At 42.8% G+C, this 17,555-nt stretch overlaps 1 protein-coding gene across 5 annotated transcripts in view; it reads right to left on the reverse strand.

Annotated features, from left to right (window-relative positions):
• Positions 1-17,555, reverse strand: part of chdh (choline dehydrogenase) — a 97,722-nt gene that overhangs the window by 33,829 nt on the left and 46,338 nt on the right. For 4 of the 5 annotated variants that reach the window (XM_072582301.1, XM_072582299.1, XM_072582300.1 and 1 more), the window contains one exon: positions 6,358-7,254. In XM_072582301.1, the coding sequence (XP_072438402.1) occupies positions 6,358-7,111 (754 nt within the window). In that variant the 5' untranslated portion in view covers positions 7,112-7,254. Of the gene's footprint in view, positions 1-6,357; positions 7,255-14,544; positions 14,780-17,555 lie in introns of all 5 variants that reach the window. The other variant, XM_072582297.1, reaches the window with a different exon arrangement.

Here is a 17,555-nt window from a genome sequence, read left to right on the forward strand (position 1 = left end):
GGTTAAACAGTCATTGCAAAATACTACCAATGTGCTGCTAAAGTGAAGCACTTTAAATTCTTTTGTGTGAATTCCAACCTAGAAAGCAAGTTATCTTCCCAGCCAGTTATAAGATCAGAAGATGACCATAAGAAATAGGATCAAAAGTAGGTCGTTCGGCCCCTCAAATCTACTCTGCCATTTAGTAGTATTGTAGCTGATCCAACATTCCTCAAATCTACTTTCCTGCCCTGTCCCCATTCCTTCTGATTCCCCTACCTATCTGAAAATCTACTTATCTCAGCCTTAAATATATAGGACTCTGCCCCATAGCTCTGTGTAAAAAGTAGCTCCAAAGTCTCTCAACACACTCAGAGAAGGAATTCCTCCTGATGGTAGTCTTAAATTGGCACCTCTTTATTCTGAGACTATGCCCTCTGGTCTTAAAATCTCCCGTAATTGGAAACATCCTTAAGCATTTATTCTGTTGAGTTCCTTATGAATCCTGCATGTTTTAACGAGATCACCTCTCATTATTCTAAATTCCAACAAGTAACCATTTAACCTTAATTCTGGGTAATTCAAGATGAAGGACAGGAAAAACTTCTGGCTGTAAGAGCTGTTCCTTTTTTAGAGGTATTTTAGGTGTTGGAGGTGATTTCCTCGAATTCCAGGAGCAGCGATGACTGTTTTATATGCTGTTGCATTTTTTTGGAACTTTGGAAAAAAAAGTCAAAACAACAGCAGTTTTAAAAGGGAGAAGAGAAGACAAAGGAAGCACATGGTAAGGACAGTGCAGGAGAGAGAGAGAGAACCTGCACAATTTCCGCCTTTGCTGTTTGATTTCATGTATCGCTGGACATCGGAGTGCATCTGGGAAAATTAACAAACAGTGAAATTCACAACTAATCTTGGAGGAACTGTTGGGCGAAGTTCACAGCACAAATCAGATAAGTTAATTGTTGTTTTAAATCTGTCCAAGAGAAAGGCTGCAGTACTAAGTATAGTGGAATCTTTCTTGATTATATGTTTTTGGAGATAACTCACTTGATTAAACTTAAAATATAAGTCATAGCTATTAATTTAACCTGGGGCAGTGTTTGGAGAGGAATAAGACGGTGTTATTTTCTGGGTCTGTAGATTGTGAACGAGCAAAAATGGCCTTTGCAGTGATATGTACTTCTTGTCAGATGTGGGAGTTTAAAGAGAGTTTAAGGGTTACTGCGGATTATACCTGCCATAAATGCTGTTGGATGTGAATCGTATCAGATCGAGTGGATCGGTTGGAGAGATAGATAGAAGCGATGAGGAATTTGCAACAGCAACAGTATGTGATGGATGGCAGTCATAAGAAGGGGCGAAAGTCTCAGATACAGTCACATAGATGGGTTAACTCCAGGAAGGGGAAGAGAGATAGGCAGCTAGTGCAGGAGTCTTTTGTGGATATACCCATTTCAAACAGGTATGCTGTTTTGGAAAATGTAGGGGGTGATGGATTCTCAGGGGAACATAGCACAAACAGCCAAGTTTCTGGTATTGAGACTGGCTCTAATGCAACAAAGGATATGCCGGCTTCCAAGAGATCAATTGTGTTAGGGGATTCTGTAGTCAGAGGTACAGACAGACATTTCTGTGGCCATCAGGGAAAAACCAGAATGGTGTGTTGTTTCACTGGTGCCAGGATCAAGGATGTCTCAGAGAGGGTGCAGAATGTTCTCAAGGGGGAGAGAGGCCAACAGGAGGTCATTGTCCACATTGGAACCAATGATACAGGAAGGGAAAAGGTTGAGACTCTGAAGGGAGATTATAGAGAGTCAGGCAGAAAGTTAAAAACGAGGTCCTCAAGGGTAGTAATATCTGGATTACTCCCAGAGCTACGAGCTAGTGAGGGCAGGAATAGGAGGATAGAGCAGATGAATTCATGGCTGAGGAGCTGGTGTACGAGAGAAGGATTCACATTTTTAAACCATTGGAATCTCTTTTGGGGTAGAAGTGACCTGTACAAAAAGGACGGATTGCACCTAAATTGGAAAGGGACTAATATACTCGCAGGGAAATTGGCGAGAACTGCTTGGGAGGATTTAAACTAGTAAGGTGGGGGGGGTGGGACCCAGGGAGACAGTGAGGAAAGAGATCGATCTGAGACAGGTACAGCTGAGAACAGAAGTGAGTCAAACAGTCAGGGCAGGCAGGGAAGGCAGGGACAAAATAGGACTAATAAATTAAAGTGCATTTATTTCAATGCAAGGGGCCTAACAGGGAAGGCAGATGAACTCAGGGCATGGTTAGGAACATGGGACTGGGATATCATAGCAATTACGAAAACATGGCTCAGGGATGGGCAGGACTGGCAGCTTAATGTTTCAGGATACAAATGCTACAGGGAGGATAGAAAGGGAGGCAAGAGAGAAGGGGGAGTGGCATTTTTGATAAGGGATAGCATTACAGCAGTGCTGAGGGAGGATATTTCCAGAAATACATCCAGGGAAGTTATTTGGGTGGCATTGAGAAATAAGAAAGGGATGATCACCTTATTGGGATTGTATTATAGACACCTCCCCCTCCCCCAAATAGTCAGAGGGAAATTGAGAAACAAACTTGTAAGGAGATCTCAGCTATCTGTAAGAATAATAGGGTAGTTATGGTAGGGGATTTTAACTTTCCAAATATCGACTGGGACGGCCATAGTGTTAAAGGTTTAAATGGAGAGGAATTTTCTGATTCAGTATGTGGATGTACCTACTAGAGAAGGAACAAAACTTGACCTACTCTTGGGAAATAAGGCAGGGCAGGTGACGGAGATGTCAGTGGGGGAGTACTTTGGTGCCAGCAACCATAATTCTGTTCGTATTAAAATAGTGATGGAAAAGGATAGAGCAGATCTACCGCCAATTTTGACGGTATTTCGAAAGCTGATTGGATACAATGTTCGCAGGTAAAGGGACGGCTGGAAAATGGGAAGCCTTTAGAGATGAGATACCAAGAATCCAGAGAAAGTATATTCCTGTCAGGGTGAAAGGGAAGGCTGGTAGGTATAGGGAATGCTGGATGACTAAAGAAATTGAGGGTTTGGTTTAGAAAAAGAAGGAACATATGAAAGGTATAGACAGGAAAGATCGAGTGAATCCTCAGAAGAGTATAAAGAAAGTAGGAGTATACTTAAGAGGGAAATCAGGAGGGCAAAACCGGGATTTGAGATAGCTTTGGCAAATAGAATTAAGGAGAATCCAAAGGATTTTTACAAATATGTTAAGGACAAAGGGTAACGAGGCAGAGAATAGGGCCCCTCAAAGATCAGCAAGGTGGCCTTTGTGTGGAGCCACAGAAAATGGGGGAGATACTAAATGAATATTTTGCATCAGTATTTACTGTGGAAAAGGATATGGAAGATATAGACTGTAGGGAAATAGATGATGACATCTTGCAAAACGTCCAGATTACAGAGAAGGAAGTGCTGGATGTCTTGAAATGGTTAAAAGTGGATAAATCCCCAGGACCTGATCAGGTGTACCTGAGAACTCTGTGGGAAGCTACAGAAGGGATTGCTGGGCTTCTTGCTGAGATATTTGTATCATCGATAGTCACAGGTGAGGTGCTGGAAGACTGGAGGTTGGCAAAAATGGTGCCACTGTGTAAGAAGAGCGGAAAAGACAAGCCAGGGAACTATAGACCGGTGAGCCTGACCTCGGTGGTGGGCAAGTTGTTGGAGGGAATCCTGAGGGACAGGATGTACAGGTATTTGGAAAGGCAAGGACTGATTAGGGATAGTCAACATGGCTTTTTGCGTGGGACATCATGTCTTACAAACTTGATTGAGTTTTTTGAAGAAGTAACAAAGAAGATTGATGAGGGCAGGGCAGTTGATGTGATCTATATGGACTTCAGTAAGGCGTTCGACAAGGTTCCCCGTGGAAGACTGATGAGCAAGGTTAGATCTCATGGAATACAGGGAGGACTAGCCATTTGAATACACAACTGGCTCAGAGGTCGAAGACAGAGGGTGGTGGTGGAGGGTTGTTTTTCAGACTGGAGGCCTGTGACCAGTGGAGTGCCACAAGAATCGGTGCTGGGCCCTCTACTTTTTGTCATTTACATAAATGATTTGGATGCGAGCATAAGAGGTACAGTTAGTAAGTTTGCAGATGACACCAAAATTGAAGGTGTAGTGGACAGCGAAGAGGGTTACCTCAGATTACAACAGGATCTGGACCAGATGGACCAATGGGCTGAGAAGTGGCAGATGGAGTTTAATTCAGATAAATGTGAGGTGGTGCATTTTGGGAAAGCAAATCTTAGCAGGACTTATACACTTACTGGTAAGGTCCTAGGGACTATTGCTGAACAAAGAGACCTTGGAGTGCAGTTTCATAGCTCATTGAAAGTGGAGTCACAGGTAGATAGGATAGTGAAGAAGGCATTGGGTATGCTTTCCTTTATTGGTCCGAGTATTGAGTACAGGAGTTGGGAGGTCATGTTGCGGCTGTACAGGACATTGGTTAGGCCACTGTTGGAATATTGCATGCAATTCTGGTCTCCTTCCTATCGGAAAGATGTTGTGAAATTTGAAAGGGTTCAGAAAAGATTTACAAGGATGTTGCCAGGGTTGGAGGATCTGAGCCACAGGGAGGGGCTGAACAGGCTGGGGCTGGTTTCCCTGGAGCGTCGGAGGCTTAGGGGTGACCTTATAGGAAGTTTACAAAATTATGAGGGGCATGGATAGGATAAATAAACAAAGTCTTTTCCCTGGGATCAGAGAGTCCAGAACTAGAGGACATAGGTTTAGAGTGAGAGGGGCAAGATATAAATGAGACCTCAGGGGCAACTTTTTCATGCAGAGGGTGGTACATGTATGGATGTGGTGGAGGCTGGTACAATTGCAACATTTAAGAGGCATTTGGATGGGTATATGAATAGGAAGGGTTTGGAGAGATATGGGCCAGGTGCTGGCAGGTGGGACTAGATTGGGTTGGGATATCTGGTCGGTGTGGGCAGGTTGGCCCAAAGGGTCTGTTTCCATGCTGTACATCTCTATGACTCTATGAACATAGATCTTCCTCATTAAACCTGCCTGAACAGCTTCCAATAATATTTTTTCCTTAAATAAGAGGACCAAAATTCACCAGCAACTTGTACAAGTAGTGTTAGACTTCCCTATTCATATACTTCAACTCCCTTGAAATAGGGCCAACATTCCATTAGCTTTCCTAATCACTTGCTGCACTTAACCATCACTCTATTCCTATTACAAAAGTCACAGTGTTTTGAAAATTGACTTTAGAAACTGGGTTGTAGAAGCACTTTTCAGATCTGCATAAACAAACATCTCAGCACATAGCCTGATTAAGTAGAGTCATAGAGATATACAGCACGAAACAGACCCTTTGGTCCAATTCATCCATGCCAACCAGATATCCTAAATAACTCTAGTCCCATTTGCCAGCATTTGGCCCATATACTTCTAAAACCTTCCTATTCATATGCCATCAAGATGCTTTTTAAATTTTGTAATTGTACCAACTTCCACCACTTCCTCTGGCAGCTCATTTCATACACACACCACCCTCTGCATGAAAAAGTTTAGATTAGATTCCCTACAGTATCGAAACAGGCCCTTCGGCCCAACAAGTCCACACCGACCCTCCGAAGAGTAACCCATCCAGACCCATTCCCCATATTCACCCCTGACTATGGTCAATTTAGCATGACCAATTCACTTTGGATTGTGGGAGGAAACTCACGCAGACACGGGGAGAATATGCAAACTCCACACAGACAGTCACCCAAGGCTGGAATCGAACCTGGGATCCTGGTGCTGAGAGGCAGCAGTGCTAACCACTGTACCACCGTGCCGCCCCTTAGATCCCTTTCAAATCTTTTCCCTCTCACCTTAAATCCACGCTCTCTATTTTTAGATTCCCTCACCCCTGGGAAAAGACCTTGGCTATTTACCCTTGCCATGCCTCTCATGATTTTATAAAGTTCTATAAGGTCACCCCTCAGCCTCCAATGCTCCAGGGAAAATAGCCACAGTCTATTTAGCCTCTTCCTAAAGCTCAAGCCCTCCAATCCTGGCAACATCCTCGTTAATCTTTTCTGAACTCTTTCAAGTTTCACAACATCCTTCCTATAGAAGGGAGACTAGAATTGCAAGCAGCATACCAGTCATGGCCTAACCAATGTCCTGTGACAAAATAGCTTCTTGTCAAGTGTTGGTAGAGCACATATATGATAATTGGCTAAATTATGTGATTGCTGATTGTGAAAACAATGTTTCAGTTGTACATTTCTACCATTCAATTACAATAAATTTCAAATGTAAATAATTTCTTTAAAACTGAGAGCAAAATGTACGGCACAACAATCATTAACTTTCAATACCTTTGTAAATTGTCATATCCATCCAACCGACACCCTCTTGCTGAAATCCATTCATGTCATCAGTAAATGGGTAGCCAGCTTGTTGCCCAGCTTCGAGGAAAGTGCTATGAAGAGGATGGTTTGTTTTTCCACGTGATACATGTAATAGTCCATTTCCTCCTCTATACCTGTCAGCTCCAAGCTCATGACACTGAGCCTTCCTAAAATAAGGAAGGCAGTGATCATAATCCCAACCAGGAGCACCTTGTCTTTCCCAACGATTATAATCCTCTGCATGTCCACGGATATAGACCATTGCATTCAATGAAGAGGATCCTCCCCAAACACGACCTCTGGGCCAATACATTACACGGTTATTCATATGTTTCTGAGCTACAGTATGATAATACCAGTTGTACTTGTCATCACACAGATTGTATATCAAAGCAGCTGGCATATGGATTTTCCACATTAGTCTCTTGCTGTTCCATATTGTATCTTTAGGTCCAGCTTCCAAAAGCAGCACCGAATTATCAGGATCTTCTGACAGACGATTGGCCAAGACACATCCTGCAGAACCTGCTCCCACTATTACATAGCTATATGTTTGTACCTTTGGTGCGCTGGTTTTGGCTGATACACTTAAGCTCTTGTGTTGCTGGGATCTAGCAAACAAACTGTTTGACACACTCACTTTTGCGAACCCAATCAATCTGTGCATACTTCTTGCTGTCAGAACAGCATGCGTCAAAACAGTCCTGGAGATGTAGAACATAATTTCTGTCCTGCTTATGTTGACTTGATGTGCTGGTTCAGGAGAACGAAAGCCTTTTTACTTACTGATTCAAAGTTCAGTAAGTACTATGTACTGTTCAAAGTACTATAATTCTAATGCTCAGTCCCGTTGCTCCTCACGATCTATGAAGAAATGAAAACAGATATTTCTCGACATTCACTGCAAATATCAACACAAAACACTTTAAAACTACAAAACAAGAATATACAATATTTTCTAATTAATTACTAAACAAAGGCCAATGTGTTTTAAAAGTCAGCAGTGAAAATATATGATGGATTTAATGCAGCTTAATTTAAATAAATAAATAAAATCTTCTATAGATGCATGCACCCGCTCCAGTTGGCACATCTAATGAAACAGAAAAACAAACTTTAAGGTTAGGAAGCTGGACTACTGTCTGAACTATGCAATAGATAATTTCATGACGCTACCCAGAATTAACTGGTATAATGCTCTTTGGGAGATTTTTACCAGTAAGCAAAGGTCACTGCGTTAATGATACACTCCAGATACTCATTACTCCAAACAGTCAGAAATTTAATTTTACAGCAGTTGATACAAGACTAACTATGTATCACTGCATTATCTTCCTCCCCATATCAGATGAATTACTGTAATCACTGAAGTAAATAACTGGCTGTCCATACTGTTCACTCCTCAGCATTTCAGTAAATCATTAATTTTCAACTGTACAGTTCATTTTGAATTAAAACAGAAGTTATAATACTTTCAGTGTTTGACTTCTTTTGTCTAGCTTTTGGCTTGCTTCTTTTAACTCCCTCTTTATCCAGCCATATCCACAAACTATCATTTGCTTCCCAGGGTCAACATCAATCCATGAGAAAAACAAAATGAGTTGCATTGATCATTTCATAAATCTGTTTCACAGATCTAACTTTCATGGAAATATGCGTTTCTCGCTCCAGGTGTTTCAAAATCTGAAGATGTTTCCATTTAATTTCTAAACCAAAATCTCATCTTTAAATGCTAAGTGCTGGGGCATTCTGAAGGAAAATGTCATGGAAAATACACCAGATAGAACATGATATCAGTAAGTCTTCTGAAATAGATGTTTCGTTACACATTTTTTCTGGTATGTGAATATAAAACAAAAAAGAGTAAAATATAAGGTAATTACAAAAGAAAAGCTGATCGGAGAAGATTTATTACACAGCGGATAATTAGGATCTGGAATGCAATTTCGGGTCTGGGAATGTGCCCACAGACTCCCATAACTACCTGGACTACACCTCCTTTCACCCAGTATCCTGTATAAAGCTCCCAGTCACTGCCCATTTCAATTCCCCTTCTCATTCCCTCTAACATGACCATCCTCGGCTTCTTCCATTGCCACAGAAAATCAGACCACAAACTGGAGGGACAACACATCATCGTCCGTATGCCCGACACGTTGATTCTTCTGCTCCTCGGATGCTGCCTGACCTGCTGTGCTTTTCCAGCACTACACTCTCAACAGCTCGGAGGACTCAACATTCAGTTCTCCAATTTCAAATAACTTCCCTTCCCAACCCCCAGCTCCCTTTCCAGCCCTCCTTAGAAAGTCTATAGCCTGAAAACTTGTCCTTAAACATTTAGACTAAATGTAATGATGAATTATAGAACACAGTTGCTGCACACCAGGCAACAGGCAATAAGCCAACAGGCAGGGAGGGTAGACTAAATTAGATTAGCTGCAGTGTGGAAACAGGCCCTTCAGCCCACCAGGTCCACACCAACCCACTGAAGCACAACCCACCCAGACCACATTCTCCCACATTTATCCCTTCACCTAACGTTACAGGTAATTTAACATGGCCAATTCACCTAACCTGCACATTTTTGGAATGTGGCAGGAAACTGGAGCACCCGGAGGAAACCCACGCAGACACAGGGAGAATGTGCAAACTCCACACAGTCAGTAGCCTGAGACAGGAATTGAACCCAAGTCTCTGGCGTTGTGAGGCAACAGTGCTAACCACTGTACCACCATGCTGCCCACAAAAGGGGGAACCCAAGTTATGCAGAAGATAAAAACATGACAAAGGAAGCACATGGTGAAGACAGTGTATGAGAGAGAGAGAGAGAGAGAACCTGCACAGTTACCGCCTTTTGCTGTTTGAATTCATGTATCGCTGGACATCGGAGTGCATCTGGGAAAATTAACAAACAGTGATATTCACAACTAATCTTGGAGGAACTGTTGGGCAAAGTTCACAGCACAAATCAGATAAGTTAATTGTTGTTTTAAATCTGTCCAAGAGAAAGGCTGCAGTACTAAGTATAGTGGAATCTTTCTTGATTATCTGTTTTTGGAGATAACTCACTTCATTAAACTTAAAATATAAGCCATAGCTATTAATTTAACCTGGGGCAGTGTTTGGAGAGGAATAAGACGGTGTTATTTTCTGGGTCTGTAGATTGTGAACGAGCAAAAATGGCCTTTGCAGTGATACGTACTTCTTGTTAGATGTGGGAGTTTAAAGAGAGTTTAAGGGTTACTGCGGATTATATCTGCCATAAATGCTGTTGGATGTGAATCGTATCAGATCGATTGGATGGGTTGGAGAGACAGATAGAAGCGATGAGGAATTTGCAACAGCAACAATATGTGATGGATGGCAGTCATAAGAAGGGGCGAAAGTCTCAGATACAGTCACATAGATGGGTTAACTCCAGGAAAGGTGAGAGAGGTCAGCACCTAGGGCAGGAGTCTTTTGTGGATATACCCATTTCAAACAGGTATGCTGTTTTGGAAAATGTAGGGGGTGATGGATTCTCAGGGGAACATAGCACGAAAAGCCAAGTTTCTGGTATTGAGACTGGGTCTAATGCAACAAGAGGTACGTCGGCTTCCAAGAGATCAATTGTGTTTAGGGATTCTGTAGTCAGAGGTACAGACAGACGTTTTTGTGGCCAGCAGAGAAAAACCAGAATGGTGTGTTGCTTCCCTGGTGCCAGGATCAAGGATGTCTCACAGAGGATGCAGAATGTTCTCACGGGGGAGAGAGGCCAGCAGGTCATTGTCCACATTGGAACCAACGACATTGGAAGGGAAGAGATTGAGACTCTGAAGGGAGATTATAGAGAGTCAGGCAGAAATTTAAAAAGGAGGTCCTCAAGAGTGGTAATATCTGGGTTACTTCCAGTGCTATGACCTAGTGAGGGCAGGAATAGGATGATAGAGCAGATGAATGCATGGCTGAGGAGCTGGTGTATGGGAGAAGGATTCACATTTTTAAACCATTGGAATCTCTTTTGGGGTAGAATAGACCTGTACAAAAAGGACGGATTGCACCTAAATTGGAAGGGGACTCATATACTAGCAAGGAAACTTGCTAGAACTGCTTGGGAGAATTTAAACTAGTAAGGTGGGGGTGGGACCCAGAGAGATAGTGAGGAAAGAGATCGATCTGAGACAGGTACAGCTGAGAATAGAATTGAGTCAAACAGTCAGGGCAGGCAGGGACAAGATAGGACTAATAAATTAAACTGCATTTATTTCAATGCAAGGGGCCTAACAGGGAAGGCAGATGAACTCAGGGCATGGTTAGGAAAATGGGACTGGGATATCATAGCAATTACGAAAACATGGCTCAGGGATGGGCAGGACTGGCAGCTTAATGTTCCAGGATACAAATGCAACAGGAAGGATAGAAAGGGAGGCAAGAGAGGAGAGGGAGTGGCATTTTTGATAAGGGATAGCATTACAGCTGTGCTGAGGGAGGAAATTCCCAGAAATACATCCAGGGAAGTTATTTGGGTGGAATTGAGAAATAAGAAAGGGATGATCACCTTATTGGAGTTGTATTATAGTCCCCCCAATAGTTAGAGGGAAATTGAGAAACAAACTTGCAAGGAGATCTCAGCTATCTGTTAAGAATAATAGGGTAGTTATGGTAAAGGATTTTAACTTTCCAAACATCGACTGGGACTGCCATAGTGTTAAAGGCTTAGATGGAGAGGAATTTCTTAAGTGTGTACAAGACAATTTTCTGATTCTGTATGTGGATGTACCTATGAGAGAAGGTGCAAAACTTGACCTACTCTTGGGAAATAAGGCAGGGCAGGTGACTGAGATGTCAGTGGGGGATAACTTTGGGGCCAGCGACCCTAATTCTATTTGTTTTAAAATTGCTTTAAAAGGATAGACCTGATCTAAAAGTTGAAGTCCTAAATTGGAGAAAGGCCAATTTTGACGATATTAGGCAAGAACTTTCGAAAGCTGATTGGAAGCAGACATTCGCAGGTTAAGGGACGGCTGGAAAATAGGAAGCCTTCAGAAATGAGATAACAAGAATCTAGAGAAAGTATATTCCTGTCAGGGTGAAAGGGAAGGCTGGTAGGTATAGGGAATGCTGGATGACTAAAGAAATTGAGGGTTTGATTAAGAAAAAGAAGGAAGCATGTGTCAGGTATAGACAGGATAGATCGAGTGAATCCTTAGAAAAGTATAAAGAAAGTAGGAGTATACTTAAAAGGGAAATCAGGAGAGCAAAACGGGGACATGAGATAGCTTTGGCAAATAGAATTAAGGAGAATCCAAAGGGTTTTTACAAATATATTAAGGACAAAAGGGTAACTAGGGAGAGAATAGGGCCCCTCAAAGATCAGCAAGGCGGCCTTTGTGTGGAGCCACAGAAAATGGGGGAGATACTAAATGAATATTTCAGATAAATGTATTTACTGTGGAAAAGGATGTGGAAGATATTGACTGTAAGGAAATAGATGGTGATATCTTGCAAAATGTCCACATTACAGAGGAGGAAGTGCTGGATGTCTTGAAATGGTTAAAAGTGGATATATCCCCAGGACCTGATCAGATGCACCTGAGAACTCTGTGGGAAGCTAGAGAAGTGATTGCTGGGCTTCTTGCTGAGATATTTGTACCACCAATAGTCACAGGTGAGGTGCCGGAAGATTGGAGGTTGGCAAACATGGTGCCACTGTTTAAGAAGGGCGATAAAGACAAGCCAAGGAACTGCAGACTGGTGAGCCTGACGTCGGTGGTGGGCAAGTTGGACTACAGGGAGAACTAACCATTTGGATACACAACTGGCTCAAAGGTAGAAGACAGAGGGTGGTCGCGGAGGGTTGTTTTTCAGACTGGAGGCCTGTGACCAGTGGAGTGCCACAAGGATCGGTGCTGGGCCCTCTACCTTTTGTCATTTACATAAATGATTTGGATGCGAGCATAAGAGGCACAGTTAGTAAGTTTGCAGATGACACCAAAATTGGAGGCGTAGTGGACAGCGAAGAGGGTTACCTCAGATTACAACAGGTTCTGGACCAGATGGGCCAATGGGCTGAGAAGTGGCAGATGGAGTTTAATTCAGATCAATGTGAGGTGGTGCATTTTGGGAAAGCAAATTTTAGCAGGACTTATACACTTAATGGTAAGGTCCTAGGGACTATTGATGAATAAAGAGACCTTGGAGTGTAGGCTCATAGCTCCTTGAAAGTGGAGTCGCAGGTAGATAGGATAGTGAAGAAGGCATTTGGTATGCTTTCTTTTATTGGTCAGAGTATTGAGTACAGGAGTTGGGAGGTCATGTTGCGGTGGAACAGGACATTGGTTAGGCCACTGTTGGAATATTGCGTGCAATTCTGGTCTCCTTCCTATTGGAAAGATGTTGTGAAACTTGAAAGGGTTCAGAAAAGATTTACAAGGATGTTGCCAGGGTTGGAGGATCTGAGCTACAGGGAGAGGCTGAACAGGCTGGGGCTGTTTTCCCTGGAGCGTCGGAGGCTTAGGGGTGACCTTATAGTGGTTTACAAAATTATGAGGGGCATGGATAGGATAAATAGACAAAGTCTTTTCCCTGTGATCAGGGAGTCCAGAACTAGAGGGCATAGGTTGAGGGTGAGAGGGAAAGATATAAAAAAGACCTAAGGGGCAACGTTTTCATGCAGAGGGTGGTACGTGTATGGAATGAGCTGCCAGAGGATGTGGTGGAGGCTGGTACAATTGCAACATTTAAGAGGCATTTGGATGGGTATATGAATAGGAAGGGTCTGGAGGGATATGGGCCGGGTGCTGGCAGGTAGGACTAGATTAGATTAGATTACATGACAATGTGGAAACAGGCCCTTCGGCCCAACAAGTCCACACCGACCTGCCGAAGCGCAACCCACCCATACCCCTACATTTACCCCTTACCTAACACTATGGGCAATTTAGTATGGCCAATTCACCTGACCTGCACATTTTTGGATTGTGGGAGGAAACCGGAGCACCCGGAGGAAACCCACGCAGACACGAGGAGAACGTGCAAACTCCACACAGTCAGTCACCTCAGGTGGGAATTGAACCCGGGTCTCTGGCGCTGTGAGGCAGCAGTGCTAACCACTGCGCCACCGTGCCGACCGTAATTGGGTTGGGATGTCTGATTGGCATGGACGTGTTGGGCCATTGGATCTGTTTCCATGCTGTGCATCTCTATGACTCTATGTGTTATCATCAAGTGATAACAGGATGTTCTAAGGCAATTAAGAACATTTGCCTTAACAGCAGTGAATCTGTGTAAATAGGACACTGAGTGATAACATTCCTGGCTGTTCCCTTGTGAAATTAACGACAGTGTTTCATTCTGACCTTGAAACGAAACTTGGTATTATCAAAAGCCTTGTAATTAATGGTCAGGTCCTATTAAAATTGATAGATTCTTATTACCCCTTGCAAGCTAGGCAGACACAGAGGGAAAAACATCTTTTCTGTTACAAGTCAGAGAGAGACCATTTTAGTGCTGGGACTGCTGAAGCCAGTAGAAAATTAACTCTTCATGCTTACTTGCTATGGATTGAATTTAGTTGCATTTTGAGACGTTATGATGATTTTGAGTAGCCATTACTGGTTATAAAATGCAAATTCTGTAAAAGGTAATATTGATGAAGCTTTAACTTACTTGTTGTCTGTGAGGCAGACCTTACAGACAGCCCCACTGTCAATTCTAACTAATCAGATCTTATGTTTTATTTGAATTTAAATCACAATCCTAAAAAGAAAACATGTATAATTCGAGACTAATGAATAACTTTAGATGCAACCTTATGGTAACATCTCAGCCTCAGGTACAGAATGATTCAGTGCTTAAAATAAAAAGCAGGAGTCTGCTCCTAGCGTAAAAATTATTTTAGGAGATTTAAGATGGCAGCAACCCAGCAAGTCTGAGTCTGTAGTGCTCTGCCTAAGACTCAGGCAAGTGGGGCAATCGCCTTTACCACACCTTTTAATTCATTTAAAATAGCTTTTGCCCAGCATAATTAGTCATTTTGCATCAAACTTGAACAGTTTGGTGTTGTTCTTAAAATGACTAAGGGCAAAAATTCCCAAAGTTCGCAACAGGCAGGGACCCCTCCCCCACCCCTTCCAGCAGCAGCGGAGATATCCGCGGCTGCCTCGGGGGACTTACCTGCAGAGGCGAGTCTGATCTCAGTGATCAACAAGCTGCAGGAGAGGATCGATGCCTTCATCGAAGAATCCAGGACCAGGTGGGAGTCGTTCTTGGTCGTGCTGCAGAAGCATGACCGAGAAATTGAAAAACTCGAACAACGCATCAGAGGGGCAGAGCAAAAGGCTGCAACCTCGGAAGCTGCTGCCGAATCAACCGTGGGCCGAGTCCAGGCTCTCGAGCAGCAAGTCCGGACCTTGATAATCGGGGTCATCGAAAAAATATTCAGTTGCTAGGCCTTCCCAATGGGAAGAGGAAGGCCAGCTTGCAGTTTTTTTGCAGCAATGACTCCCTCAAATATTAAAGTTGGAGTCGGGATCAGGCCAGGTACGGGTGGAGTGGGCCCATCAGGTTGCTGTACGCAAGCCTGGACCAGACCAGCGCCCCCGCCCAGTTCTGTTCTGGCTCCAATGCTATAAAGAGAAGCAGATGCTCCTGGAAGCCTCCAAAGTCCTGGGGAGTGATCCCCAGGCCATGATGCACAAGGGTTCCAGGATTATGTTATTCCAGGATTTTCCTCCAGCCGTGGTCCGCAAGAGGAGGGCATCCAATGAGGCAAAGAAGCATCTAGGAGACCTAAATATCCAATATTCCTTGTGTTACCCAGCAACGTTGCACTTCAGCCACGAAGGATCCGTATACAACTTTGAATCACGGGCGAATGCTAAAGAATTTTTTGACTCTCTTAAGCAGACTGTAAGATTCAAACCGTACGGATAATGATTTTACTTTGCCCTCCCCGGTTTACCCTTTCTTTCCTTCTCCATCCCTTTTTTTGTTCATTACCTTCTCCGGGGGGGCAGGGAGGGGAGCTTATTTGTTATTGACTATGTGATTTCTTTTTTTACAGGCCGTGCGGCTTATTATATTTGTGTGGGGGGAGGGTTTATTTTGTCCTACCTTATTTTTAGAGCGGGGTTCTCTTCTTCTGTCGTCTTACTTAGTTTTCTAATAATTGCTAGGATTGTAACTTTGTCGTTTTATATATTTATATTTTGTACTATGCTTGCTAAACACACCTAGGTGTTGGTGTGGGGGGATGTGGGTCACTCACTTTTAACTTTCGTTTTATAGAACACTTGAATTTGTCTACTCCATTTTATAATGCCTGGGTCGATGGCGGGGCACTAGTTAGGAGAGGTTATGGTGGGATTATTGATAGGTAGTTACGTCCCCTGGGAGCAAGGGGGAAAATCTCCTTTCAAATGTGTTTTGCATTTTCTTTTTACTGAGGAATAGTTTTTAATTATATTGGTGTAAACGTATTAAAGAATTTTTGCTTTTGTGAATTTTCCATGGTCTTTACTCAGGGTGTTTTGGGTGGGGTTCTTCCTCCTGGGGGGGTCTCGGTCTTGCCTGGACGATCATGGCTAGCCATTCGCTTAGGTGGTGCACCTGGAATATCAAGGGGAGTAATTCACCAATCAAAAGGAAGAAGATGTTATCAAACCTCAAAAAAGAAAGGGTTGATATAGCTCTTTTACAGGAGACACATCTACTTGACAAAGAGCACTTAAAATTACAACAGGGTGGTTTTGACCAGGCCTTTTTCTCATCATTTAGCTCAAAAAGTAGGGTAGTAGTCATTCTCATTCAGAAGAATATTCCTTTTAAAATCTTAAGCCAGATAAAAAATGAATCTGAGTAGTATATACTAATCAAAGCCATAATAAATGGAGAGGAGTATGGGATTTTGAATCTTTATTGCCGCCCGGCACACCCCTTCAAGTTTGTAACAGAAGCGTTCTCCAAGTTGATGCCTTTTGGGACCTGCCATACAATTATACAAGAAGATTTTAACTGTATTATGGACTCAGAGACAGATAGGGATACCCAAGAGTACTATGGGTATATTTCTTAGATCCAGACAATTGGCGGCTCTGAATAAGGAGCTAGGGCTAGTAGATGTGTGGAGATGTCTTCACCCCCAGGGCAGACACTTTACTTTCTATTCTAACCCACACAAGTGTCATACTAGAATTGATATGCTTTTTGCCCCCTTGACCCTTTTGAATTCCATATTGTCCTGCAAAATAGGTAATATAACAATCTCTGATCATGCCGCAGTATATATGGAAGTTAAGAGTAGAGACGATGAGACATTGGCGTATGGATTCCTTCTTAATGAAGGATAGCAAATTTATAAAATATTTTTCTCAAGAATTCAAAACTTTTTTGTAAATTAATTCAGGTACAGCCAGAAAACCATCGACGATGTGGGAAACTATTGAGGCTTATGCACGAGGTTTGATCATCTCATATTCTGCGACCCAGAAAAGACAAAAGGAAGAACATCAGCACCTACTCGAGGCTCGCTTGAAGGCAGCTGAGATAGCATATGTTGATAGGCCCTCTATTACTAAGCTACAAAGGATCACAGCCCTTAGGACAGACTTGAATATTGCACTTATCCAAACAGCAAAGAGGGAAATATTATTTGCAAAGCAAAGACTATATGAATATGGCAACAATCCTGGCAGATACCTAATATATCCTGCTAGGAAAAAAAGGCTCCTCAAGCTATCACATCCATTAGGGAAAGTGCTTGTACTCTGACTTGTGATCATAAAAGGATCAATACAGCCTTTAGAAAGTTCTATTTTGAACTGTATAAATCGCAGGACTGTGAGGATAGAACTAAGAAGATGGAGTCCTTTTTAAAAAACTTGGCCTTTCTGGATTTAACCTCGGAGCAGGTGTCGATCCTGAATGCTCCCCTGGCAACCCAGGAAGTACTTGATACAATTAGACAGCTTCAGAGTGGCAAAGCATCTGGACCAGACGGATTCCAGGTTGAATTTTATAAAGAATTCATAGGGGAACTGGCTGGTCCACTTATAGACATGTATAATCACTCACATAGTCAGGGCTGCCTCCCACCTTCGTTGAGAGAAGCAAATATTTCTCTCATTCTTAAAAAAGAAAAGGTCCCAGAAGATTGCTCATCATATAGACCAATATCCTTGCCAAAT

Source organism: Chiloscyllium punctatum, chromosome 12 (genome assembly GCF_047496795.1).
Source record: "Chiloscyllium punctatum isolate Juve2018m chromosome 12, sChiPun1.3, whole genome shotgun sequence".
Classification (NCBI taxonomy): domain Eukaryota; kingdom Metazoa; phylum Chordata; class Chondrichthyes; order Orectolobiformes; family Hemiscylliidae; genus Chiloscyllium; species Chiloscyllium punctatum.